Source organism: Solea solea, chromosome 5 (genome assembly GCF_958295425.1).
Source record: "Solea solea chromosome 5, fSolSol10.1, whole genome shotgun sequence".
Taxonomy (NCBI): domain Eukaryota; kingdom Metazoa; phylum Chordata; class Actinopteri; order Pleuronectiformes; family Soleidae; genus Solea; species Solea solea.
This window is the reverse complement of record NC_081138.1, coordinates 21,037,245-21,064,853: the sequence shown is the minus strand read 5'-3', so window position 1 is coordinate 21,064,853 and position 27,609 is coordinate 21,037,245. Positions and strand designations below refer to the sequence as shown.

The following is a 27,609-nucleotide window of genomic DNA, read 5'->3' as shown; positions in this document are numbered from 1 at the left end:
TTCTTATGACAGTAGACAGGTTTTTTTTTTTTTTTTACTTCCACAATACTCTAATACAAAAAGGCTTTCCCTCACAAATTACTGTAAAAGACAGGAACAAATAAATAGCAGTGTAGACAGTCACGATATTATTAATGAGGGCACAGCGTGCCTCAGCCGGACTGCGTGGGAGCAAACCAGCTGACTCGGTGAGTCTCATGAGCTGATGGATAACGCTGCAGGGTAAAGTGGACGATGTCGAGGTGACTCAGCTCAGGAAGAGTTCTTCTTGAGGAAGTTGATGAGTCCATTGGTGGAGGAGTCGTGGGAGTGGACCTCCGCAGCGTCCTTGAGCTCAGGCTCAATCTTCTTCGCCAGCTGTTTCCCGAGTTCCACTCTGACAGTTGGCATAGAGGAGAGAAGAGAGGGGATAGTTTCAGTGACCATGAGGGACAATTCAAAAAAACAGACAACATCACCCTTGCTAACACTGTTGCTTCTTTTTTTTTTTCTTTTACTTTCACACAGTACTGGCTCAAATAAGACACAACAATTACAGATTTTTAAGTCACTCTCCTTAAAAAAAAAAAAAACAGTCTTTTCCACATGTCTAGCATCTTAACATATTCACATGTATATGATCTGGACCTAAAGGGTGTGTGATGTTTATGCCTACACCGTCAAATCAAATGGAAATAGTCCAAATGAGGGCGCTCTAACACACCTGATTCAAATGATCACATAATCAGCAAGCACTGCAGAAGCCTGATAACGAGCCCTTTATTTGAATCAGGTGTGATGGAGCATGGAAACCTCTAACACATGCAGGGCAGTGGGTCTCCCCAGGACCAGGATTGAGAAACACTACGTCTAATACAGGGGTGTCAAACATACGGCCCGGGGGCCAGAACCGGCCCGCCAGAGGATCCAATCCGGCCCACAGGATGAATTTGTTAAAATTTCACACTACGATTACAATCTAAACGTAATGTCAAATACCATATTTTTTCTTCCAGATACCTGTGACTAAATGTTTGTGCCTTTTTGGATCCAGTGTAATGTGTAAATAGTACATTTAGGCACGATATTGTTGAAATTTCATGTTTTGTAAAAAATATCCTTCATTAAATGTAAAACAAAGGGAAAAAAAGCAAGGAGTTCTTGCTGTTCATAGGTTATTATGCTATTATTTTACTATTTTTACTGGTCCGGCCCACTTGAGATCAAATTGTGCTGTATGTGGCCCCTGAACAAAAATGAGTTTGACACCCCTGGTCTAATATGTTTTTAGGATAATTGTTCTGACATGTTAAGTGTTTTTTCTACACAACCTGATTACGAGAAAGCTGCTCAAAGAAATATTAAATTGATACAATAAAAAACGGACTCACCCCCACTGGTCAAAGCTGTTGATCTCCCACATTACACCCTGGATGAAGATTTTGTGCTCATACATCGCTGTGACACAAGACAAAACCAAAACTCATGAAGAATCAAAAATGCAGCAGAATCTTGCAAAGCACCACTGCATGTTCTTACCTATAAGTGCTCCAAGTGTGTACGGTGTCAGCTTTTTAAAGATGATTGAGTTGGTTGGTCTGTTTCCTTGGAAAACCTGTGTTTAAAAACACAAGGAGAAATGATTATTTCACTCTCTGTATGCCATTACAACAAACGCTCCTGACAAACTGTGGATTATTGTGTTTATTCGTGGTCAGCGGTGGGCACCAGCTCCTGGCAGCTGCTGTGTTTGCTTTCTCCAGTCTCAGTAATTGGCATGGTCTCCTGGAAGCACTTGCTCGTGCCAAGTGTTATTTGTTTCCTACAAATATCATGAGATGACTGCTTTTTTTTCCCCACTAAGTTGAGGTTTAAAGCAGCACCGCTCGCTTAAAGTTTGAAGAACAACAGCGCCCTCTGTTGCCACAGGTGATCATTTACTCTGTTGGTCTCCAAGTCAGAAAACAAAGTTTTCATGTTGAAACTGACTAAAGTTAGTTACGTCAAAGCCTCTAAAATTGATCTCCAGTCAAGCATTACGTTTAAACATAATTGACTCAATTCTGGCAGTTTAAAAACTGCTTTTTATGTTACCATAGTGACAGACCAGGTTATGGGTCTGCAACCTTTAGCCATTTTTGACCCCTCTCCATTCAAATATAATTAATCTGGAGCCGCAAAACCTTTTTGACCCACAAAATGAAGATAACATCACGTATGAAGTTGCGTATATAAATAGAATAACCGAAAGTTAGTTGCATTTGTGAAATTTAAGAACTACAAAAAGAAAAAACGTTGACATTTCATAGCTGTCACAGGTTCATTTTAGTGTTGGGAATGGCTTTGCATATTTCAAACACAGGTCTGTCGGGTTTGGCGAGGTTTTTATTTAAATATCACATTTGGCGTAGACGTAGGATGCGATGCATAATTGTAATTGGCGAAATATGAAATCTCTAATCTCCAAATGAGAGATGTTCACTTTGAAAGAAATTTAAATGAATGTTTTGTTTTTTTCTTTCAAAGCTTGCAGACCTTTGGACTATAGGCGGCCAGGCTGTCATGCACCATTCTTCTGAAGCTGCTGCTTCCAGTTAAAATTGCTGCATGATGTTGTTTTAAGTCTGTTATCATTATTATAGTCACTTTTAGTGACTTTTACTCACTTTGTGAGGCAGGATTTTCTCCAGAGCGTCTCCACTCAGGCCACTGGCCTCCAGCTCCTTCTTAGCCTCCTCTGTGGTCTTACCCTTCATCAGAGCTTCCGTCTGGGCCAGAAAGTTGGCCAGCAGAATCTACAGCCACATCAAACGCACACACACACACACACACACACACACACAATGTTTTACAATTAAAGTGGTCACTCTTGGTTGCTTTCAGATTCAGTAGCTTGTATGCTACTTTTTCTATACGACATGTATTATGCAAAAACAGATTATCCTTCTTTTTTTTACTGAGCTCTTTCTGTATATGTATAAAACCACATTTGCTCTCATGACTGATCTGTAGTTGGTAAAACCAGTGAGGGGTACCTTGTGGTGCAGGCTGTCTCTGATGGGATGCTGAGACTGAGCTGGGATCAGGAAGTCGGAGGGCACCATGCGTGTTCCTGTGTTGAAGAAAGTTATTTGCATGAACACACGGAGGGGGCCCATGTTGCTTCATCACTGCACAAGGCAAAGCTAAGAAGAGAAATCAGCTGTATGTTTCTGATGTTAAACATTGACTGATTGATTGGAACAATACCTTGGTGGATGAGCTGGTAGAACGCGTGCTGTCCGTTGGTTCCTGGCTCTCCCCACACTATCGGCCCAGTGTGGTAGTTTACACGTGCTCCATGGTTGGTGATGTACTTTCCGTTGGACTCCATGTCACCCTATAGTTCACAAACACGTTTATCATCACAATAAGACCTTCAAAATCACACATGCAATTCTATCTTGAAGTATTATCAAAATAATTTTTTATGTGTCTGTAATGGTTAATACATCACTAAGTAGAAGCTCTTGAACGGAAATGAGAATTTTAATGCTAAAATATACTCAAATAGTAAAGAATATTATTATTTCTTGATTGAGAGGTGAAATTATAGTTATTTACTTGCATTCCTGAACAGAAATATCAGTTTTAGTGGTTGCATATTATGCTTGATTAATTTCTGACTTCTCAGAGAAGCCCAGTGAGGCGTCTCAAATTTGGATATAAAAGGTTTCTTATTTGCCAAAAAATTTTTATGACAGAGGGACAGATAAATTTGATAAGCACAGTATATATATATTACAAAAACATAAATTATATTCTCCAGCCCCTTGTCAGTTTGAAGGATTATACAAGAGATTATTAAACTGCCTCAATCATCTTTTAAATCCATTTAAAAAGTCTCTTTTATAATCTTTTCTTGGAGGCCCTCACAGAGATCTGAGAGGCCTGCATCAGTGTCAGACCTGTTGGAAGTAGGCAGTGAAGCGGTGCATGTACTGGTCGTAGGGCAGCATGGCGTGTGTCTCAGCATGGAAGAAGTTAATGTACCAGATGCCCAGCAGAGCCAGCAGGACCGGAGCGTTCTTATCCAGAGGAGCGGTGCGGAAGTGGTTGTCCTGCAGTGGGGGGGAGAGGGAGGGATGCTCATTTACATTCATGTATTCCGTCTCTTCTTCTCAGCAGGGCTGATGTACATGGTTTTTCTGCATTAGAGGGGCAGCGAGCTGAAGCTGAAGTAATCATGACATCCCGGTTTATACCCACCATCCAGTGAGCTCCAGACAGAAGCTTCTCAAAGTTGTCGAAGCCTGATGAGGACAAGAAAAGTTAAGTGGCTGAAACGAGCATAAACTATTGATCATTAGTATAACAGTATTCCAATTCTTAATGTCTCTTACCATTAATATCAGCAAAAGAAATCCCTGAATAGTCGTGTGCATATTGTTTTATAAGGTTGTCAGTGGTGGTTGGTTCACCTCTTGGGTTACACAATAAAATACCATTAACTGCTGTGTGTGAAAACACAAACACAGGCTTCTCTGGTCCCCCAGGCGATGATCTAATGGTATTGCTGATCCTCTGACTCTTCACACAACACCCACATTGTGATAGCATGACAATGTGTAAAGATAGTGGACATTATTAACATTAAATCTACTTTAAAAGCATTTTAGCCCGCTGACTTTCAGCACCTATATGTGCTTAAAAACAAGAGCAAGGAGACACTTGCCTTATGTTATACCGCATCCCTGATAACAGTATAATACACATTTTTGCTGGGTTCCACTACGTCAAAACGTCCGTTGTACATACCAATGTGCAGGGCAATGGCCATTCCAATTGCAGACCACAACGAGAAACGACCGCCAACCCACTAAAAGAGAAAATTGACAAAAATACTGGAGATGCATTTGTATCTTCAATGTGTGTGTGTGTTTTTTTTAAGTGAAACAAGCTTTTCATGCAGCAAAAGGTGGTGAGAACTACAGAGACCACAGAGGAAACACTGGTGCACCTGAATATTGTGAAGTGTCATATGTTATAAATAATTTATGTACATTTTTGGCCAAGCTAATTTTCTCTACATCAGCTATTCCCAAAGTGTGGGCCATGAATATAAATAATAAATGTGTTTTTTATTTTCAGTTTAGTAAATTACTGTAGAGAGAAGACAGAAGAGAGAATCAATTCATGGCGTTTATATATTATTAAATTTGTTTTCTTTTATCTGACCTAGTATAGCAGGTAGTGTATATATATATATATATATATATATATATATATATATATATATATATATATATATACATATATAGCAATAATGTGACCTTCTATGTCCTAATATTTCAGTATTTGCACTCAATGTTAATTTGTTGTTCATGTTGATGCGCGATTACGCACTTTGTTGTGAAGCTAAACCCTTCTAATATGACATGGAGTCCAGCTGTGATACCCAAATACATGCGTTGAAAGATATGCAAGTTCAGAAACAGTGCAAGTGGACAGATTATTAATCTGCACCGAGTATGGGACATTATTAATCCTAGTCTCGTGTGTTGTAATTCAAGGTTAGGGTGCGCTTCAGAGGATTTATACATGATTTATACAAGTGAGCCCCGGCACTCTTTAAGTTCGTGAAAGGCTGCTCGACATGATAAAGGCCAAATCATAGCTGTTACTCTGTAAATACCAACAATGTAACTGAGTGCAACTCGCTGACCTTTGGTGCGACGCAGCCTTTACAGTAACCTCTGCAAGAGAAAAGGTCGCTACCAATAATAACTAAGTCTGCAGAGAGGGGCTTCTGGTTTCCAAGCAGCTGCTGGCCAGAGTGTCCATCCTACCTACTTCACAGGTCAAAAGTCTGATTTATTTATAGCTGCTGCTGAATCCTGCCACATCACAGTCAAGCCGTGAAGCCTGCACACAGTTTGCCGCAAGGCTTTAAGAGCACTCACATCCCAGAACTCAAACATGTTCTCAGTGTCGATGCCGAAATCCTTCACTTTGGGCTGAGGAGGAGCAAGAGAGAGAGAGAGAGAGAGAGAGGGTGAGGGGAAAGCAGCATAGTCACGATCAGATGTTTGAACAGAAAAGGAGGATTTATTCACTGATGGTGGGTTGTGACTTACTCCATTTGTAGACAGCGCCACAAAGTGCTTAGCAACAGCAGCTTTCTGTTGAAGCGTGCAGAGGGAGCAGAGAGAATGTGAACAAATGCATCATACGTGAAGTTGTCTCTAGTGAGAGGGCACTACTGCATACTCACATCTTTGGCGTGTTCAAGGAACCACTCTTTGGCCGACTCAGCATTGGTAATGGTCTCTTGGGTGGTGAATGTCTGTTTAAAAATTACATTATAATGATTGATGGCAATGATGGTGTGTAAAAAACAGAACTCACCGTGTTCCCCTCCGAAATGACATTTCCCTTCACTGTGCCTATTGTTGCTTTGGAATATTTACCATGACAAGAGAGGTCACTATAAAGGCTGATGTCAAAATTATTCAACATTGCATTGCAGGTGCTTCTCTTTCAGCTGTGGTGCAGTTTTAAGAATCTATTTTGTGTCCAGCTATACCTTGGATGCAATAATGAAGAGGGTCGTCTCCGCGTGGAGCTGTGCCAGGGTTTTGGCGATGTGTGTTCCATCAATGTTGGACACAAACCACACCCGTGGTCCATCTTTGGAGTACGGCTTTAGGGCTTCAGTCACCATGAGGGGGCCCTGCAACAGAAAAGCTCATAAGAGTGACGATGCATGTCCGCAGAGGTGTGACAGAATAAAAGATGCACTCACAAGGTCAGATCCTCCAATGCCAATGTTGACAACGTCTGTGATGGACTTTCCCGTGTAGCCCTTCCACTCGCCGCTGCGAACTCTCTACACACAGATAAATATGATCATTATACAGTAACTGTCATCAAAGCTACAAGCTGGGTTATAGCTGTCATGCCCTTGACTCTGAAATTCACCAAGCTGGTGCTGCCTTGGACTCACGTGGCAGAAGCCCTTCATTTTTTCCAGAACCTTGTTGACTTCTGGCATCACATCCTTGCCATCAACCACGACGGGGGTGTTGGAGCGGTTCCTCAGAGCCACGTGGAGCACAGCACGGCCCTGCATATGCACACGTCATAACACACAGAGACACGTCAATGTGGCAGTGATCCTTTCCTGTCCAGGATTTGAAGGTTATTGGGCTGCTGTTGTTGAGTTTTGTTTATAGGGCATATCGATAGAGAGAGTTGTCTTTCAATTTAAAGGCTGTGGGTTCCATTCCCGGCTCCGCTAATCTTCATCCAAGAAGCTTAACCCCATGTAACCCCTTGTATAGAGAAGTAGATCCATGTCACTGTGTAGTCTGTTCAAAATCTGGATCTTGAACTGGCTTGACACTGTGGGAAACTAAGTGGTGAAATTCGATGGAGGTTTGGGCTCTCTGAGTGCTTTCTCTAGTTTTTTATGTCACACAGTGTAAACACCGCAATCAGGATCAATGCAGAGACTGGAAATCACTGACAATAATCTCTCAGGGTCGTCTGATTTGCTGCAACTGAGCGAGCCAAAAACTAAATGTAAGCTCAGAGGGGGGCCGGGCCTTCGCTGTTGTGGCTCTGCACGTTGTATTTTGTCATTGTGTCTCTTATTTCCACCGTGGTTGTTTTAAAGTGCTTGACAAATAAAGTTGTATTGGATTAGAATAGCCGTGTTACAGTGGACAATGAGCAGCACCTCGGTGAAGTTGATCTTGTCTCCTTTAAACATCTTCTCTCTGGCAGCTTCAATGCCTCTTGACTTGGCCTGAAAAGGTAAACAGTAAATGTTAGTCCTCTACAGGCTCAGATCCATTACCTTAAGTATTTGCATGCATTAAAATTGTTTTTCAAACTCCATGTTGATAGATTTTGGCTTGAGATAGAGTTGTGAGTCTAATGAACAGGACTTTCTCATGAAAATGAGATGTGAATTAAAGCCATTTAAAACACACCGCTTCATCTTTATTTACAGGGCACTGTGTTGGCATGCCATCCTTTGAAACCCAGATCCATTTACCCACAAACATGTTCACAACACGATCAGCGCTTAATAAATTAACTTTCAGTTTTTTTGTACCAAATAAATGGAATAAAGTTCAAGAGCATTTTAAATATCTGCATGATGATTTGTTCTTGTTTTTCATAGCTAATTTTACTCATAATTGCTTTTCAATCATTTTTAATTGAACCTCATAATCTTTTATTGCTTCAGGTTTCAACATTGTATCCCAGTTTGTTGACTAATTTGTCCTTTCGTGTTTTATTACTATATATATATATATATATATATATATATATATATATATATATATATATATATATATATATATATCACTACCAGACTTGTCTGCTCTGTTTTTGTTTTGTTTGACTTATTCATCCTTTTAATGCAGTTTCAGGGCATTACTGTGAATAAGCTTGGATATATACAGATTTACCAGATCGACCAGCATCTTCATGACGTCCTCTGTGATGAGGTTCTTGGAGTAATCCAGAAGAATTTCTGCTTCCTCAGTTTTCAGAGTGAGACTGAAACACAGAACAATTATGTATTGAGCTGTACAGTTTGAATGTATTACAGCATTCTCATGTTAAGTGAAAAACCTATGCTACAAATACAGCAAATTTACAGACATAAGAAAATATCTACATCATGTTCACTGGTGCTGTGCAGGACGTATTTTCATCCAGGTGCGATATCTTTTGAAGACATATACCTGAGCTTGTTGAATCTCTCCTTGTCAGCCTCAAACATGTGCCTCATGTTGAGGTTCAGGGCGTGGGCAGTGTACCATTCCTGCAGCTTTTTGAAGTTGGGGTCCTGTGTGAGTCCCATGTTGTCCAGAGAGGGCTTGCTGTGCTCTGCTGTGCTCAACTAGTCTGGCTGAGTGGCAGTGAGCAGGTCAGAGGGAAAGCTTTTTGAAGGGTATCCAGTGCAGAGAGTGCACACAGTAGTCCCTCCTACCAGAGACACAATATACTGGTCACACGTCCACACTCTCCTGCAGGGGGTACAGTGCATGATGTAACCCCTGCAGAGCTACACCACAAACACACTGCAGTGCATGTACTGGAAACTATAGAGTTTTATTGTGAGTTATACTTGTTCCTTCTTCACGGGGTCTCTCCAAGATTACATGGTGATGTCAGTGTGGCTGCCTGACTAAATAAAGTTAAGAAGAACACACCAACTTATCTGTTCCAAGAGAGCAATGGGTATTTGGTGACCCTGACCCCTCCTGGGATTTGAATCAGTGACCCTCTGGTTACAAGCCCATTTACTTTCCTCCTGGCTGTGGGCTATACTGTATGCGTGAACACACAATTAATAAAAGATTTAAGATTATGTGTGATAACTAACTGGAGGTGTAAGATGTTTGTTGTTGTGCAGACAAAAAGTAGAGCATTTATCAGTGGTAGGGCACAAAGGCAGTGGAGCTGCCATCCATCTGTATGTGCACAGTAGCGCCCTCAACAACCGTTTGTTGAAGTGCAGGCTGCAATGCTCTATTACGCACAGCAGAGGGCGAGAAAACATCAGTTTATAGTTTGGGTAAATTACAGATCCTCAGTCTAGACAGAGAACTCAACAACAATAACAAACATAAGAAAACAACTTTATACGATATTATGCATAGCCACATATATATCCACTATACGCACACTGGACTCCGATTGTTTTTGTTTGTTTGTTTGTTTGCTTGTATGTGTATCGCTTTGAACGTTATATGTTTTTATGCTTTCTATTTTTACTGACTTCATTTTTATTTTATTGACGTCATTCTGTACAGCACTTTGGTCAACCTCGGTTGTTTTTAAATGTGCTCCATAAATGAATTTGAGTTGTGAATATTAAAGTAAAACATATTCAGATATTCAAGACATTGTTTAAAACTGTGGCTAACATATTAAGTATTTTAGAAGAAAAAAAAAACAAACAGAAGATAATCAACACATTGATTGATACAATTTAATATACGTATTTATATAAACCAAAGTTAAAATATATACATGATTTTGAATTTAGACATCGTTTACATATATGGATATAAAACAGGAACAAAACAAAACATAACAGGTCACTGTGAGAGTTTTATTGTGAAAGTTGTACCGGAAGCCTTGTTTTTAATTGACGCGCTCTTGACGGCGGCTACACCGACAGGGGATTCGCTGTCAAGAGGGTGGATGCCTAAGCTGGTGAGCGATGCAGTGCTTTACTTCGCGTGTACTATCATTTTCCTTGTGTTTTACTGAAGGTGTTCGGTTTAATCCTGGTTGACGCAGCACTAATTATTGTGGCTCTTCACTGGATAAGCAGCGGGCTGCTCGCATTACCTTGTGTTTCTGTCGTGTCGCAGAGAGCTAGCTGGGCAGCTAAGGCTAGCTTTTCCCTGCTATGTAGCTAGCCTGCTTAGAAACACCGATGCGTCCATCATCGGACATATCTCACTCTGACATGGTTATTGCTGTTTATCATTCGTACTTGAAACCTATACTGTCAGTGAGATATGCGGCCAAACATCCACAGAGACAGACGCATGTGCATGTGAAATTTGTGTGCAAATACAAGCTTAAATGTTGGTGTATGGACTAATTTGATGCCTAGTGGTGAAAGCGCATCCGCTTAGGGTGGTGAAGAGGCAGCAGCAATTGGCGGTGTCGTCTATTTCTGCTTACGCTGTCATTGGCTTGTATGTGTGGATGATGCTTTGGACTGATCCTCGTCCTGACAGCAGACAGTCGTGACGGTGCCGGTAACCGACGAGTAGGTGAGTAAATGAGTCTTGTCGTCACCAGCGACCCGGTTAGTCAACATGTCCGAAAACGGACCTGGGCGTTCTCGGTTTTAAGTTATGCGCTACAGTCTATGGTCGCTCCTGCACAAAAATGGAGCGTAGGTTAACGTGACGACAAAGGGGTGATTTGCGGCTCCCGTGACAGTGTAATTGTGTCTGGAGTTGGACTGACAGTGTTGGTAAACCTCGGGGACAGAACAATAGCTTGCTAGCTAACAGGCGAGTGTGGTTCTGTGTGGCCAGTGGCCGATGTTACAGACGGGAGTGCAGCAGACCCAGGACACCGGGTGTTCCCCGTCTGTGTACGCGCTGGCGTTTTCCTGTCACCGATACCGCTGACGCCTCTCCGGCGACACTTCGTGCAGGGCATTCAAATTCCGTATTAATAGCTGCGACATAATGCTCCCGTGACTTGGGCCATGTCGCCCCGCAGAGTTTCGATGAAACCGGCTAACTACGCTTGCGGGGGATTCTATTTCAGCTTCCTGCTAAACAGCTATTTTGAAAGAATCCATATAGCTAGTTCAAAACAAACACAAGTTAATTATCTATCATGTTAAAGTAGGAGTTAACGGCGTCTCGCTGCTGCTAAAACAGCTATAGAGGTGTTGTGATGCTGCTTTTCATTACACTCGATGATGGGAAGCGTCAACAAAATGCCTTTTTTATTACATCTTGATTATGCTTTATTTACGCCATCAACTTTAGAGGTAGACCGATGTATAGGCCTCAGTTTTGCCATGATATAATAATCGTCATAGGTCGATTATTATTCATGTAAATGGCCAGCATTACTTCTAGGTTTATGTAAGTTTGCTAATTTTTCTCCATAAAGTTTTCCATCCAAAAGTGTATTTGTCAAAGTTTAATCATGTATCATGTATTTGATATACATTATAATACATTTTATTTGTTGGTGTTTTTCAAAATACCCAAAGTCATGTTACAAGGCATAGTTAAACAACAGCAATATGTCATATATAATAGATCAATAAAACAAGAGCAATAACACAATATACTATACAATTGAGAAATAAAATGTACATATATTTACGAAGTTAAAGATTGTAATAAAGAGTGAATTATGTCCCGGAAAAAATAAATATGAATAAATATATGAAGTAATATAATGATTAGACATTATGTTTTAAATCTATATGCAGACACGATGTGTAGATTGGTGACACAGACCTTTAAGTGTTGTTCCATAAATGTTCATTTAAGTTACTTACTTTTGTGTAACCTATTTATACTCAACCTATGTCTAACCCCAACCAATCCATCCATTGGTTTTTGGAGTTCTAAATATTGGCATTCGCCATAGAAAAACTTGGTTGACCTCTAATCATGTTGCACCTTCCTAGTCTTCTGTGGTGACATGGACTTATGCACCACCTACTACTTATCTTGGTGAACTATATCCCCATATTTGCATAACAGCAGTGGATGAAGGCACACATTGAGGTGGTTTTTCACCCTTGTGGGTTTAAGTTTTTTTCAAGAGGATGTTAGACATCCACTGTCTTGCCATTGGCATCACATGGATTCATCTTTTGCTATTTGGCTTGTAGAAATTAATGTAGAGTTAGTTGCCTCAAGTCAGTCTTGAAGTTTCTATTCTTAAGATATAAAAGACCTAGGCAGGTGGAGATTGTAAAAGGTGAAACCTTTGTTTCGTGGTCTATGGTCTGTGTCTCAGGCTCATTCCTGGCACACACAACAAACTCGGCACTGACTGTGTCAGTACCACGTACCACGTACCACCACACTTCAAAAAACCTGAACTATCCCTTTAGGGTCACAACTTTCCTGAATTTTTGCAGGCTCACACAGCTTTAATTGAAACCTACTATATGACATCTGCCACAGCTGTGCCACTATGAGCTTGACAACATTCTCTGCCTTTGTAGAAACTCATACTTTTCAACAGCTTATTTAACTGTGTTGGTGGACTGGCACTGAGGCTCCATGTTGTTTTTCTTTTTTCTTTCTCGTTGTCACCATTCGTCAACATGTGATGTGACACTTTCCCTTAGTCTAACACTGAATCCGGATACATGAGTGAGGAAGTCGACCTGCAGTCACAAGATTACTGTTTGCTCTTGCCTGGGGTGGAGATCAGGCCTGTGCTTTAGTGACTCTGAATGATGTTTCCCTCTACAAAAGCCTAGTGTTTCTGTCACTGCACAGTTTTAGACAGCTCAGATCAGTGTCACACAGTAGTCAAGAGATCAGTTAACCCAGGTCATGGTATTATTGGAACCTGTTTTAAATATTTTGTGCTTTGATTTTTACTTTCCACTCTTTATTTGGGCCAGGCAGTAATGTTGACTTTTTGCAGTTTGCTGTTTTTTGAAATGTGTCTGTCATGAGATGCCAAGGTGCTGTAGGAAGGAATCTAAATTTTACCTCTACTTTGTAGCTTACACAAGCACCACAGAGATATTCTTGGTTGGTTGCAGCTTAGTGTATGTCAGGGATCCTCAACCTTTTCATGATTTGACTCAATTCATGGCCACATATACTCGATGGCAGAGAGCAAACGTACTGTAAATATTGATCAGAACTGAAAATAGTCTTCTAATCATAAAAAAAACAACATTGTGTTATTGGCATTGTTCTTTAATCTTAATATATATGTTATATGTTGGATATTTATTGGAGCAATGCTTTTTTGTTAATAGAGCTACAGCGTTTATAGAGTGTTTCTGGAGTATAAGGTTGATTTATATGGGTTTTTCTATGGGTGATGCCGATATAGATCTTTTTCAGTCAGTGCAGCCGATGGCCGCGATACACTGCCTGTTCCTGCCCAATAAAATGTCACATACTCAAAGTTTCGATTAACTGCCTTTAGCTTTGATTACAACATGCATTATCCGTGGAATTGCTTTGATAAACTTTTTTCTATCCACGGTTGCAATCATTTTTGGGCAAAATCTTGTATATATGATGGAATGTAGACTTGATCAAGTGAAGCATTGTCAGATCATAACACTGCCTCCATCACTGTGTTGGGTAATAAACTTTTTATTAACCCATGCCATAGAGAAAGGAAGGCTTGGGTATTATGAGTCTCTTTTGTGTGCCAGGATTTTCATTTGGATGCACAGAGCTAACAGCACTATTTGCACTAGCGTGTGGCAGAAGGTGGGGAAGAGGGTCTGTGTTTTCTCTTATGGGAGAGGTTTTAGTTCTACATCTACTCCTTGTCTGTTTCATCTTGTCCTTTTTGTAGCAGAGTGTATTTTGTACACCTAAATTCAACATTGCCTGCAGGCATGTTCTCTGCAAAACTGAATAAGATGCCATTCCCTATGTAGAGAGAAGTAGCTAGTGGGCTAACACTGAAGGGGGGGGGGGTCTCACCCTTGTCTCCTGGGAAACCAGTTTAGTCTTAGTTTGTGGTCAGTTATTTGCCCCTTTGTTAAATATTCCCAGTGAAATGCTTGGGATGATCAAATAAAGCATGACGCTTTTGTGTAATAGGATACCTAACCCCTCCAGGAACTATTTTTCTTTTCCTTCTATGAACAGAATGTCAGAAGTGAACAGAGGAGCTAACAGAGATTTGATATCCATTTTTATAATGTGTCCTGCTGGTCAACATCTTGTACAAGCTCTGAAAGCCACTCCTGGTAAATGAGGAGAGGTTGTTGGTTTCTGAAACACTCAGTCACTTGAAGTTGCAACACTGACTGCTGTGTGTAGCTTAATTTTACATGAAAACAGTTCTATTTGTGTGACCAAGCTTGGATTTCGGACTTTTTCTTTGACTCCTCTATATCCTGCCTCATTGTGCCGAAAGTGGAAGTATGAATTCTCACTTTTGTCCTGGCTAAAAATATAGCACCCTAGTGGCTGGCATGCAGCACAACCTGCAACCAGCAGTTTACATGCTGCTCAACATAGGCTGGGGGAAGCATTTTCATCCCCACAGGTTGCCATTTGCTCTTCATCAGAACCTTTCATCACTGCTTTCACTTGTTGAAACTCACCAGTTGGGTACACTGAACACACTCACTGTCACTGTACCTGAGCTAAATTTGCTTATAGACCAACACAGAAAGGCATGTATACCCTGTGTAAAGCCTCTCATTACATAAAATTAGAGTAAGCTTTTTGTGTCCTTTTTAGAATGTATTGTCTCAATTCCCATGGTGAGAGTAGAATTTATTTGTAGAAACATTATCTGATAAAAATGTGCATCAGCACATGTGAGACAGACTTGTGGGGCCCTTGTGTATGTCCTTTGTAAGAGTGGCCTGCCGGCTATTTTTATTGGAGCCATAAGCTACTTACAGTGTCTGTTATGACACTACAGGTTAGCCTAATATTATCCAGCCTATTCACCAACTGTACTCTTGACTGATATGAGTATTAGGTTTTCTCCTAACATAGTCAACACTGCTTTGCCTGAGCAGCAGGAAAAGTTTCACTACATCTTTAGAAAGTGCATATTCTGTCAAAAACCTAGTCTTGCACAATACAATGTGATTTCACAAAAAAGCTCATATTATCAGGTTACTATGATAAGTCAGTATCAGAGTAATTGTATTTTTAGTTTCACACCCAGAGAAAAAAATGTAATGATAACGGAAGTCGTTTTGCAAACAAAACCAAACAACCTTCAACCATCCTAAACCTGCAGCTGCGTACGAAATAATTCCACGAGAATCACCTTGGTGGATAATTGATTCTTGCAGTTAATATTAATTCACAGCCAAGGCCTTTATTATTCTCTTCCTTTCACAAAGTCATGCAACTGCATGTGTGAGAGTGTTTTTCTCTGTAGTGGCATGAGGAGATGAGTGGCTGCCACAATACTCTCCTTGTGTTCTGTGGGCAAGAGGAGCCTGGCTCGGCTCCTGTCACACAGTTGCTCATGGCACTTGTCGTCCTGTCATTTGAACTGACCTCCTCGACCTGTTTGCCAATTCTTTACATGAAAGCTCATCTACTCTGTGAAATGCCTTCAGAAGCTTCATCAATACACAAAGAACTTTCAATTACTCAACTGCCCCGCCTATCAATTGATCTACTGATTTGATTGATCAATCAATTGATAAAAACAAGCCAGGAATATGTACATTTTCCAGACCTGCTTTTCTGTAATCATTTGAACTCACATTATGAGGGTTCTGGGGAAATGCATTCCTTTGCTTCATTGGCAACAGATGTAAGGGAGAGCATTTTTTTTCTTTGAGCTGAGCCTTTTGGAGTGTCTAAAAACAGTACGGTGTGGTCCGTAGGGCAGCTGTTTTGCCCATGGTGGCTGAAATAGACTTCATGAGCGAGCTAATGTCAGGCCTTGAGGTTGAAGCGTTACAGGTCCTGTGTTTGCCTTACAGTGGCAGATGGATAAGGAGCTGTCAGCATGGGTAACAGCTGCCCCATCCACAGCCATTAAACTACGTAGCGGTGAAGTGACAGCCACAAAAATATAGTGGCTGATCCAAAAGTATCTTGGTCCAAGATTGACAGTAGCTCTAAAGTGACAAAATATCATGGTAAATCGACATCATTCGACATAGCAGCCAGTCCTACCGGTCAGGTACCCGCAAAAAGGCTGTGTAACGACTAAAAAACATGCATAATAAATTCATGGGTTCAATCACCAGTGAAAATGAACTAAATGCAGGTGGGCAGTGGGTTTTAAAAAAAAAAAATGGACCCGTGCAGAACTCTGGGCCACACTGCTCGCGTAAGAGGCATGTCACAGGTACATGCGTGGCTCTTTTTAGAAGTAGAAGTCCCAGTTTGGGGAGCTGCTCCATTTCATAGCAAAACATTTATATGCCCTATTGCCCAACTTTAATTTTAAGTTTGACGGAAATGTTGATAATAATAGAAAAAAAGTTGCCAGTTTCACTTCTTCACACAGCAAATCCGTAACTTAGTGATTATCCTTTGCCGCAGATAACATTTTGAAGTAGTTATCCAAAAGAAGTAGCATCATAGCTGTAGCTGCACAGTCCTGTGCTGGAGTCGTGGCCCTTTGCCTCAGTGAAGGTGCAACTCAGAGGCATCTACACCTTGCCTGGTTTCCCTGCACTTTGACTTCTTCTAATTTAAATTATATCAGTGCGTTGGTTGATGTGAACCATCTGCTGGTATAAATATTAACTGCACATTATGTGAGGTGCATATAAATGACATGAATGCAAGGAAACCGACATTATTGGTTCATGAATTAATACATTTGTAATTCTTAACGACAATTAACTGGTTAATCATTAATGTCCCTAGTTACTGCTGTAAGACAGCTCTTTGTAGTTGTCTGTTGATCACTGCAGTTGTTTGCACCAACAGGTAAATTGTACTTCTGTGATTTACTATCCATGCTCATTGACATACTTGGCTTGGCGTTTTTGTTACTGGCGACAGTGAGCTTGCTCAAGGAAACCTAAACCCCCATCCTGTTGAAGCCTAGCAGCTGGCATGTATGGTGAGTAGGGAAGTAGTGCTAACATTAGCCCCCAAGCTGCCCCTGCTGCAGGAAGGACATTAAAGTGGACTGGCACATCTCCAGTACATCCGGAGGGACTCTCTGATCACATGTGTTTGTTTGGGTGCAATCTCTAATACAGTGTGCCCTGCAACAGGAGGCTGGCTGCCAATGGAGCTACTCCTTGAAGCCGGACAGCCTCATTAATATTGATATCATGTCTGCTCCTCTTGGAATAACCTTTGCTTACAGAGTTTTATAGCCAGGGAAGAAATGTAAAACACAAACACTCTCTAATAATGCTGCATAGATAAACTCTGTCTGCATGGAGCAACTATATTACAGAAAGTAGCCCAGCAAAAAAATTCCTTCTATGTTGCTCAGGCCGAATGGACTGTGACTCACCGCACTTAATCTATTCCAACTTTGGTTCACTCTGAGGAGAGAGGAGCCATGAATAAGGTACAACTACTGCAAGGTTTTCACCCTCAGAGCAGTTAAAATCCATAGATCTAAAGCCACATGCCCTGTCTCTGTAACATAATATATGTTTATACTTTACTATCCTTTCCAAGACTTCATAAGTGTAGTTAACTTACAAAAACAATCCATGAACATTAGTGCAGATGTCAACTTGTGACTCTGGTACACCGCTGTTAATTAAATCTAATAAAAAGCAAAAATGTTTTCTCTGAGGTTGACTGTCCAAACCACCTTTCCAAAGCTTTCTCACCACTGTCCACAGATGTTATTCCCATCTGTGAATAGACCCTCAAAAAGATGAAAGACAAATGCACTAGCACAAAATACAACAATCTATGTTGGACACTTTTGTTCCCTATTGTCTTTTTCTCCAAACACCGTATAACTGCACTTTTCCCTGTTATTAAGCCTAACAGTGTACATGTGTCACAAATATAGTCTTTAACCTCAGGCTACCTATGCGCGGGTTTCATGTTTACTTAGCAAATGCTATTAACTCTATCAGCTAGCATGTGTTAAGGGCCACCTGGTAGGTTTGCTGTCGTTATAATCTCTTGGATTTAGTTTTAGTACACTGTTGAATTAGTTTGCTCCTCTCAAACACTTTGTAATTAACAAATTAACCATTTCACACCTGCTTACTCCACACTTGGATGCAATAAACCTACTTTTAAATTAACACAAAGTAGGATTTGCTCTGCATATGGGGGGACCCTTGTAAAATAGGTCACACTAACATGTGAATTTATTTACAAGCCAATAAACTCTGAACCACGCACAGTAGCCTATGTTAAAGCATTTTGCTTGAAAATTGTAACATTTTTCAAGATATTAGAAATGAAAACTAACCACAGAAAAAAGGATAATGTTTTGGTTTGTGTAGCTTGTGTTTTCAACCAGGCTCATACAACCTTTTGCTCATTGTATGCACATTTTTTGAATTCCATAATGTCAGTACAGGTGATGCAGACCTGCTCAGGCTTTAATGGGGTGCTATTCAAACTGTTGTAAGTTGATGTACAATCAAAATAATGTTGTAGACATTATTTGAAGGTTGAAATCCTACATCGTGTTGTTTTAATCACTGACTGTAGCTAAAAGGCTAGGAGAAGTCAGGGTTTCCCCCAGGAAATTGGTTAATCCTGGTGGCAACTGACTTTTAATTGGTGGCCGACAGCCAAGTGTCTATTTTGAAAGGGGACCTGGTGTGAGCAAATGAGCAAGTGATAACAGAATTACAGACATAATTGCAAAATTTAAACTGCTTTTGCACAGATTTTATAGGATCCTACATAAGTCAATGCTTTAATTGTCACAACCTCATTTTTTGCCTCTTCTCTTTCTTGTGCTGAATGATCAAATCAAAGTAGAGATTAAAAAGTTCCAATCATCCTATTGTAATTATCTCTATACTCTTCTGCATAGCTTTACTTAAATTATAATCTCAGCACTGACAACTTTCGTGTAACGTAATGGTTTACATTTGGGAAGCACACCCCTCGATAAATAGGTCACTAGTATCCCTCAGCTCGCTCTCTCTCCACTCAGTGGTTCTGGACAGATGAGGATGGGCTAATTTTTGTTGGGTGTACCCTCTGTTTGTGAAAGGAAGTGAGGTTTGAAGGTCAGGACTATGTTTCCAGGCTTGCGCAATGGAAGCTACGTGTGTAAGGCCTCTGTGCAGCTGTTTCACATACAGAGACTGCTGGCTGGATGGTGTTATCTTGTTGGGTTCAGTGTTTTTCTTTCCCCACAAGTTACTTTTCCTCACTCATCCCAAAACACTGAAGCTTTGAGTGTGGTGTTACAAGATAACTTAGTCTGAATATGCCACAGAATGATAACAATACTGTGTAGGGAGCTGTGTGTTTAACATATTAGTCTATCGTGTTGATGTTTGGTGTGTGTCTGTATCACTCTCAGTGGCTACTACCCCTCTGCATTGTTGAGTAGCAGATTTAATAATGGAGAATGGTCCAGACATTCTTCAGAGCTTGTCATTAACGTATAATAAATGTAGGGGGAGAATGTTTAGGTCAGGTGAGTTCACAAGAGCATGAGAAAGTCTGGTGCATGCAGGTCGAGGCAATAGCACCTAAGTCAAACAAGCTGCTTTTGCTCTCTGAATTCTCCAGAGTTTTCCCCTGCTGTGTTCTCACAAGGGACCACTTGGAAATTATCTGGTGATTTGAGTAGAGAGTCGACAGAAGAAGTTCTGAGTACATGTAGGGTGACACTTTAAAGACGTTCGCTTATATGCCCCCTGCAGAAATCTCTGGAATATGTCCGAAATGCAGTGCATAAAAGTACTTCTGGACTTGGATGATTGCAGGTCAGGTTGATTATCGTATTTATTCATTTTTACCAACACTTCTGTGCAAAAGCGTCCGGGCCACCATTAGATTTGTTGTTTTAGCAATGTTATAATGACCATACAGTATAATTGTCAGGAAAAAAAGCTTCTACTATTTAAAGTGTCAAGTATTTATTGTGAACTACCCTTACACTGAACAATGGCACTACCCTGGCTATGTTAAATCTGAAGTGGAAGCCTGAAGCCTGAAAGCCTTTGTCCGACTATTTTATGTTGAGAAATATCTGCTTGTTTATTCAGGACATGCTTCAGCATTACATACACATGTTGTGTGAGTTAATCTCATTGACCATTTGCTAATATATAAGACCAGCTTTCAGTTACATCATTCCATTCCATAGAATTAATTCACATAATTTGACGGACAAAAAACAATAAAGCTAGTGGTACCCTGAGACTTTTGCACAGTAATATTGAATGCCACCACCTTTGTTTTACACTTGTCTGTCTGAAATGTTCAGACGGTAACAAGATGTCCTTTGGCTATTTATAATTTCAGTTAGTTTTTATTAAGGCAGAGTGCGAAGCCTTAGTCCCCCTTTGATTATGACAATGTAAAATATTATAGTCGCAGTGAAACGAAAAGGCCAGAAGGAGAACAAATCTTACAATTCTTGGGTATTGAATGAGAGTATTGTGACTCCTACTCCGTGCAGCTCAACAGACTCTGCAGTGTCTTCCAACAATGGCGTCTTGCAGGAATTTCTGTGTGCTGCTGTGTTCTGCTAAACCAGACTCTGCCAGAGATTCTTTTCAGAGACGCACTCTGTGAGGTATGGTGTTAGTAATCGTCTAGAAATGCACAACTTTAAACCGCAGCTCTTTACCAAACTGTTGCTTCGTTTTACTAACAAGTTTCGAGAAATGTGGCTGAAAACATCCTCTTACAATCGTAGCAGAAAAATAAGTTGTTGTTTTTTTATGTGTCACTGTAACAGTTGATTCATCCAAAACCATAATGGCTGTTACGATCTGTGGTGGTTAAAAATAGTCACAAGTATTATTAGGTGCGTAATAAAACTGATTTGTTACATATCAGTCTCTTTTTCAGTCACTTTCCGCATTTTATGTTTTTACTTTGTGTATGACCTTTAATATTTAACGTTTTAATTTTCGGGCCAAATACAATTGTGGCAGTCATGTTGTTCATGGGGGCTACAAGTTCCATTTAAAATGTGAAGCTAACAGTTTAATCATTTGTATGAAAAATTAAAAAAAAACTCAAAATAAAGGCATAAGTAAACAAATGAATTAACACATTTTGGGGATTTTAAATAAAATAGAGATAAACAGCTCGGAGGACACCTGCAAAACAAGTTGAGCACAAAGAAACGTGATATATGTATGAGACTTATGAAACCACATTAAGGATATTTATGCGTCTGTCAATATGATGTAACATTTAAAGTGCACCGCTACAATTAGTCTTGTCACTGATGTGCAGTTGCTCATGTTCCCAGGTTTTTCTGGTCATGTGTGAGTGGATTGGATAATTACTGTGGTGGGTGATCAAATTGACACTGTAGTTAAAGAGGAAATACACTGCATTTATTTGGCCTTTTCATCCACATTTCTTAGTTATACTATACATGAGTTGAAAGGGTAGCCACAATGGAATATCTTAAGTTTATTTATACCATGATGGCATATCATAAGTCTCTTTAAGAAGAAGGGGAGGCTAAATACTAGTTCTGGTTGGTGGTTAATATCTGCAGCAGGTCCATGCAGAGTTTGACTACCTTCATTTGAACTGTGATGACTTAAACACAAACATGTTCTCAAATGGTGAAATAGGTTCACAGACACTACGTCAGTTACTTTCTCAGAAATGAAACTGAAGCTGCCATTGGATGCAAGATGCATGCCGTTGTAAATGTTTTTTTAAACCCTATGGCTTCTCCCTCTCTAGGGTTTGTCACAAATTTAAGACCAAATTATTTTTATGATGTAATGTAATAGTGTACTATATTTGTTGGTCAAATTGCACTTTATTGCAGTTTATTTTGAAGTGTACAATATACCAGTTGAAACAGAGCTCATCCTTCCTGCTTGACTTGATGTTAACCCCGTTTTTTTGTATGTCTCTGCCCTTTCCTCCCTTAGGAAATGACCTAGAGGCCTTACAGATACATTTGTGCTTTTGTCGCTCCAGTCTGGACCTGTGGAGAACAGCGAGACCTGGAAGCGTGCTTGTTTCCCCAGTGAGTAATATCTACCTCAGCCAGAAGACAGGGGGAGACCAGGAAGCTGCTGGAGACTTTAGACAGACAGACGGAGCTATCAGCTGGTCACTTGCTCACTGCCTGGAGATTCCTGCTTTTAGAGGAGGATTTGAGACGGACTGGGTCTGTCTGCCCTTCGCCTCCCACTAACTTCTCTACCAGCCAGTGCAAAAGCAAAGCAGAAGTCACATCCTCTGGTTCCAGCATTTACTTATTTGTTTGCTTTGTTCTATTTTTTTTTAGTTAACTCACTCTGTGCTGTTGACCAGTGACACATTTTCCTTGGATTCATTTTTGGTTTCAGCTTTTAAAAGGATTTTCTATTTTTTATTAGTGCAGACTGGTATATGTACAGATATCCAAGTATTTGCATCTGTATACTGTATGAAGAAGGATTTCTCCCCATTTGAAGGAAAGTGAATTACTGTAACACTTAAAATTTGGCTGTAGGTGTGATTTTGCCTTTCCTCCCGTATTATGAGAATTTTGTTTGACGCTGGAAACGTGGAAACTGGTGGTGCGTCTGTGCTGTTTTTTATACTGGGCCTGACAAATCTGCAGCAGGACTGCATGTAACATTTCTCTCAGCCTGCCAGTTTTTTTCCATCGCCCTCGGACCTCACCTCTCCCTGTGCTGCTGCTCCACCAGGCACACTGCGATGAGCTTCTGGCAGGTGGAATCCTTAGGCTGTCTTTTTACGTAACTTGAACAGTTTAAGGATTGTTTGGTTTGTTCTTTTGTAAAGAGGACAAGAGCACTTAGTTGGGAAAAACAAAATAAAAACAGCTTCCGGTGCTGTTGCACCACTTATGTATTGTTGCAGTGCGCAGGAAAGTAAAATGGACTACAAGCGTCGCTTTTTGCTCGGCGGGTCCAAGCAGAAAGTGCAGCAGCACCAGCAGTACCAAATGCCTGAGCTGAGCCGGACCCTGAGCGCCTCCCTGGCCTCCTCCTGTTCGGCCTCTTCACCCATGGGCACAGGTGTGGGCATGCCTGGCAGCTGCCACCCTCCGCCTTCTGCTGCCACCACTGCAGTTGCAGACATCCAGCAAGGCATCTCCAAGTATTTGGATGCCCTCAATGTATTCTGCCGGGCCAGCGCCTTCCTCACAGACCTGTTCAGCAGTGTGTTCAGGAACTCTCACTATTCCAAAGCAGCTATGCAACTGAAGGACGTGCAGGAACACGTCATGGAGGCGGCCAGCAGGCTGACTGCAGCAATAAAGCCTGAGATTGCCAAGATGCTGATGGAGCTGAGCTCTGGTGCCGCAAATTTCAAAGACCAGAACGACTTCAGCCTGCAGGATGTTGAGGTGGGTGCTGCTCACACAGAATTATTCACCACTAACACTTATTGAGCCTAAGTAAAATACCTGTGTCATGTCTTATAGTCTTATACTTGATCTCCTGGAAATAAAATGAGTGAAGCTCACAAGCTGAGGCACTAAGCTCTCATATTCATTTACCCGTGACTCATCTTCTAACAGAGGTGCTAAGATGCTGAGCTGCCTTTTGTCAGAAGGCTGGCTCAGTGAATCAGTGCTTCCTGCCTCAAATAGGATCCTCGTGCCCAGTGTTGAGCTGGTGTCAGGATGTGAGAGTGTGGTGTGAAAAACACAGGGCATGTGAGAAGTCATCTTTTGTCATTTTGAATACCACAACATTTTTCCATACCTCTAATTTGCTGATGTGCAAAATGGGGAAAAAAAGCACCAGTAAAGGCGCCTTCATGAGATTTTAATAAAGCATTTGGTAATCGACACAGCCATGATGTGGGAATCATTTCCTTCCCATCTCACTTCCCGAAAGTAGAATTTACACCATTCAAATAGGAACTTTCTGATATCTGTCAAATTTTGTATAGAATTAAAGGCGGGAACGTGATTGTTGAAGAGACGAAGAGAGAGAGAGAAGAAGGAAGTCACTACAGATAATCACCGTGTACTAGTCCAATAGTTATTATGGAAACCATTCAGCCACATCTAAGCTATGTCATACCCACTGTGGCTTTATGGTTAACTTTGAGGAGTAATGGACATGAATAGAGATTGTAATGGAAAATCTTGTCAATTTTGTTGTTTTTGTGCTTCACTCTTACATAGTCTCCTGTTGTGCCCTCAGCATTAAGTAGCTATATCTTCAGCTGTCCCCACATCCACAGACTTGGTGTGAACTTCATCAACTCAACTTGTTAAGGCAATTAAGAGTGTAATCATAGTGTGACTTGAGTTCCATAGTTCTATTTCAGTAATAACATTTGGATGGATCAGAGGTAGTAGAAAATATTGCATGTGATTGTGGATAGTGCAAGATGTGAAGACACAAAACAAAACAAATTCTCAGCGGTTCCACTGATGATCAGACATTAAACTTAAAAGAGTACGGACTCTTAGTCTTAATCACATTTCATCTGACTGCGGCTTAAGCACAGTGTCGCAGGTGGCACTGTATAAGGTTGCCACTGCAACAACAAAAATAATAATGGGTATAATCATTACTATGTAGCAGGGATTGGGTACATGGCTACGACACTGGAAGGACTGTAGGACCTCAGTGGATGTGGCTGAGCCCAAAACAGGAAACACTTCTGCACCACAGTCGGTAAATCTGACTCTCTGTGGTCTTGGATATGCACAGATGAATATTAGAGGAAGCCCAAGTCTGTGAAAGTTTAGACCGCATGGCTTGGCACTCAAATTTGCTGTCTGGCCTCAGGCATAAAAGGTTCATTTGTTAAAGCAGTGGAAGAAACACACTAATGCTTTACTTTACAATAGCCTCATTCCAGTATGTTAGTGGAATTAACCTCTAAGAATATGCTGCATGAAGACAATAATATTATGACTTTGAAGTGCCAGTTACATGTGAACAGAAATACTCAGGTTCAGGGGCACATTAGGAGTAGTATTGTAACAGCAAATGTTAAAAGTAGTATTTCTTTTGTATTGGGCAGTTGTAGGTTATTAGGATTAGCAAGTGGACCAAGAATGACGTATTGGTTAAAGCTGTATTGAAATTGAATGAATTTAATCTGCAACAGCCTGTATACTTTTGTGATGAGTCATCAATGGACTTTATTTGTGTTGACTGAAGTCAAACACTGCTTTTGATTCAGTATCTGAGATGGTGATTATTACCTTATTTATTTTGATAGAGGAGAGTTCTGTGCACACACTGCTTAAACTTGTTTTGACCTAGCTCATGGTAATTGCTAATTGAGCCTGTATTTTATGCTGTGATGTATTTGTGACTGTAAGAGGTATCACCCTTTGTTTTCACGAGCGAAGAAATGCTTTTTTGGCAGCTGGATGTATTATGAGGTCTTCAAAAAGAACCAAATGCAGTTCTGAGTTCAGGGAGTTGTGGTATGCAAAGCTTTCCACCCCCCCACCCCCTTGCTCCAATCTCCTTCTCCTCTTTTTGTCTTTAACCCAACACAACCCCTCCTTTTTCTTTTCCTTTTTAAGAGCCCCCAGAAGTTCAGGTCAGTGCAGTCTGCAAAACAAACTTTTTTCTAAATCGGCACCCAGCTTCCTTGCTGCTTAGAATGTCTCCACTGCCAAATGTACATGGAAATGTCACGGTTTGTTTGCCAAGCTTGCAAGTTTTAACCACACAGTGAAGACCAGTGGCACATAGAAAGGTCCCCACAACCAGGGATCTTCATGGCCTCTCCTGTTAGATAGCTGAATAAGCCTGCCCATCAAAACCCCGGTGCACACTAGAAAAACAACCCCTTGGGCCTCTGCTGTTTTATTTAGTTTCTGGTTTCGTGGTGAAATATAGCCATAATATATGAGAGCTTTATCTAATTACAGTGAAATATGATGTATTTATTGTAGGGGATAGTTTCCCTGGCTGTTTGAACCTGTGTTTTGTGGGAAGAGACAAAATTACAGTGGGAAAAAACATGAAAAGCCCTTATAAAAGAGGCTAATAAGATAATGGACAAAGACAGCATGCAACATCACTTTTTAGCTGGCTCTGAACTCATGCAGTTTCTTTCTTTTCTGCTGCTGGCAACGAAATGGACATTTCAGTGGCAGCATTTTGGCCTCAAAGGCAGATGAAGAAGACAGCAAGAAAAGTCAGATGTCAATAATGTAAATGTTTGACAAGGAAGGAAGTGTTCAACACACTTGTTCATAGTTGTGTAAATTAACTGTGTCCATAGACATGTTTTAGTTTAGTGTAAAAGAAAACTTAACATTATTCAAACCTTTCTAATGTGTGCCACAGTAAAATCAGTGTGAAGGGGCCAGATGAAAGTAAACCAGGGTTCACGACAGGTGTGACATTATTCTATGAGATTATTAAAAATGGGAAGACCCAGGAAATGAGATTAAAGCTGGTCTGGGGAGACAACGATTGATATTAACCAAGCAAGAAAGGCTGCTTTTTGTTTGTCTTTCCCTTTCCCTAAAAGAGGTCCATATCTCAGAAGCACTTCTCTCCCATATTCAGTGCACTGATACTGCAGGTGCTGTCCGATATGAAAATATAAATGTTTGATTTACTATTTTGCCTTGTTTGGAGCAGAGAGAGGGAGAGAAGGAGAGAGCGGGACCCACTGTCGACTTGGCTCTACTGCACTCTTGTTTCTCATATTTTCCATGACTGTGTGGGATACTGCACAGCCAATCACATGTGTTATCCATTATCTAGTGCTGCAGCCATGTCCTTGTCTCCCCCCCCCCATTTGTTTATTGTAGAGTACTTTGTAACATTTTGGGGTGGTATTTGATCTCATTGTTGGCTTTTGTTCATTCTATGTTACTATCATCATTAAGATTTACCACACATCGTGATTATAATAAGTTGGCAACATTCCACCGTGTATATTGCATCTCAGCTTATTTATCAGTCTTCCGTCATCTATTAGAAACAGCCCCCCTTAAATGATAGCAATTAGTTGCTCAACAGAAGGAGCAGGAATTTATCATCTTGCACAGCCTGGATCTGAGCCTGTGTTTATCACATCTCAGAGTAAGCTAAGACGAGGCTGAGGAAAAGGCAGTAAATACTTGGTGACAAGTTTGGCTCTTCTGGTCAATATTTTTTTAATATTTGATGTGAAAAGTAAATAAAACTCAACTCAGTGTAGCAAACAGTCTTGGAACTAATCATTCTACATAGATAAATACAATCCTTACTATTTCTTCAACTTCTTCAAAAAACAAGTCATGTACTAATCCCCGCAATGTCGCAATACACGTATGGGTGACGCAGGCGTGAAAAACCCAGACCACAAAGCAGAACAACTACTGGCAATGTAATCACCT

At 40.7% G+C, this 27,609-nt stretch overlaps 2 protein-coding genes across 3 annotated transcripts in view; one reads left to right on the top strand and one right to left on the bottom strand.

Annotated features, from left to right (window-relative positions):
- Nucleotides 1–157: 157 nt before the first annotated feature.
- Nucleotides 158–8,910, bottom strand: gpib (glucose-6-phosphate isomerase b). Its single transcript, XM_058629570.1, has 18 exons — nucleotides 8,721–8,910; nucleotides 8,442–8,532; nucleotides 7,700–7,768; nucleotides 6,965–7,084; nucleotides 6,764–6,847; nucleotides 6,545–6,691; nucleotides 6,233–6,304; nucleotides 6,096–6,140; nucleotides 5,922–5,975; nucleotides 4,777–4,837; nucleotides 4,228–4,271; nucleotides 3,927–4,079; nucleotides 3,229–3,358; nucleotides 3,015–3,091; nucleotides 2,646–2,774; nucleotides 1,519–1,594; nucleotides 1,371–1,437; nucleotides 158–376 (listed from the first exon to the last, which is right to left on the bottom strand). Exons 1-18 carry the CDS (start codon nucleotides 8,837–8,839, stop codon nucleotides 253–255), a joined length of 1,662 nt encoding a protein of 553 aa, XP_058485553.1. The 5' UTR covers nucleotides 8,840–8,910; the 3' UTR covers nucleotides 158–252.
- A 1,234-nt stretch (nucleotides 8,911–10,144) lies between these two features.
- Nucleotides 10,145–27,609, top strand: part of LOC131459584 (granule associated Rac and RHOG effector protein 1-like) — a 33,824-nt gene continuing 16,359 nt past the window's right edge. The window contains exons 1-2 of one of the 2 annotated variants that reach the window (XM_058629569.1): nucleotides 10,145–10,200; nucleotides 22,208–23,640. In XM_058629569.1, the coding sequence (XP_058485552.1) occupies nucleotides 23,137–23,640 (504 nt within the window). In that variant the 5' untranslated portion in view covers nucleotides 10,145–10,200; nucleotides 22,208–23,136. The other variant, XM_058629568.1, reaches the window with a different exon arrangement.

Excerpts from the sequence above, each read along its gene's own strand:
- gpib (XM_058629570.1), bottom strand. The coding sequence starts at position 8,839 with ATGGGACTCACACAGGACCCCAACTTCAAAAAGCTGCAGGAATGGTAC. Across the intron at positions 4,080-4,227 it reads TGTCTGGAGCTCACTGGATG|GACAACCACTTCCGCACCGC; the intron begins GTGGGTATAAAC and ends CCCCCACTGCAG. Across the intron at positions 2,775-3,014 it reads GAGACAGCCTGCACCACAAG|ATTCTGCTGGCCAACTTTCT; the intron begins GTACCCCTCACT and ends ATGTGGCTGTAG.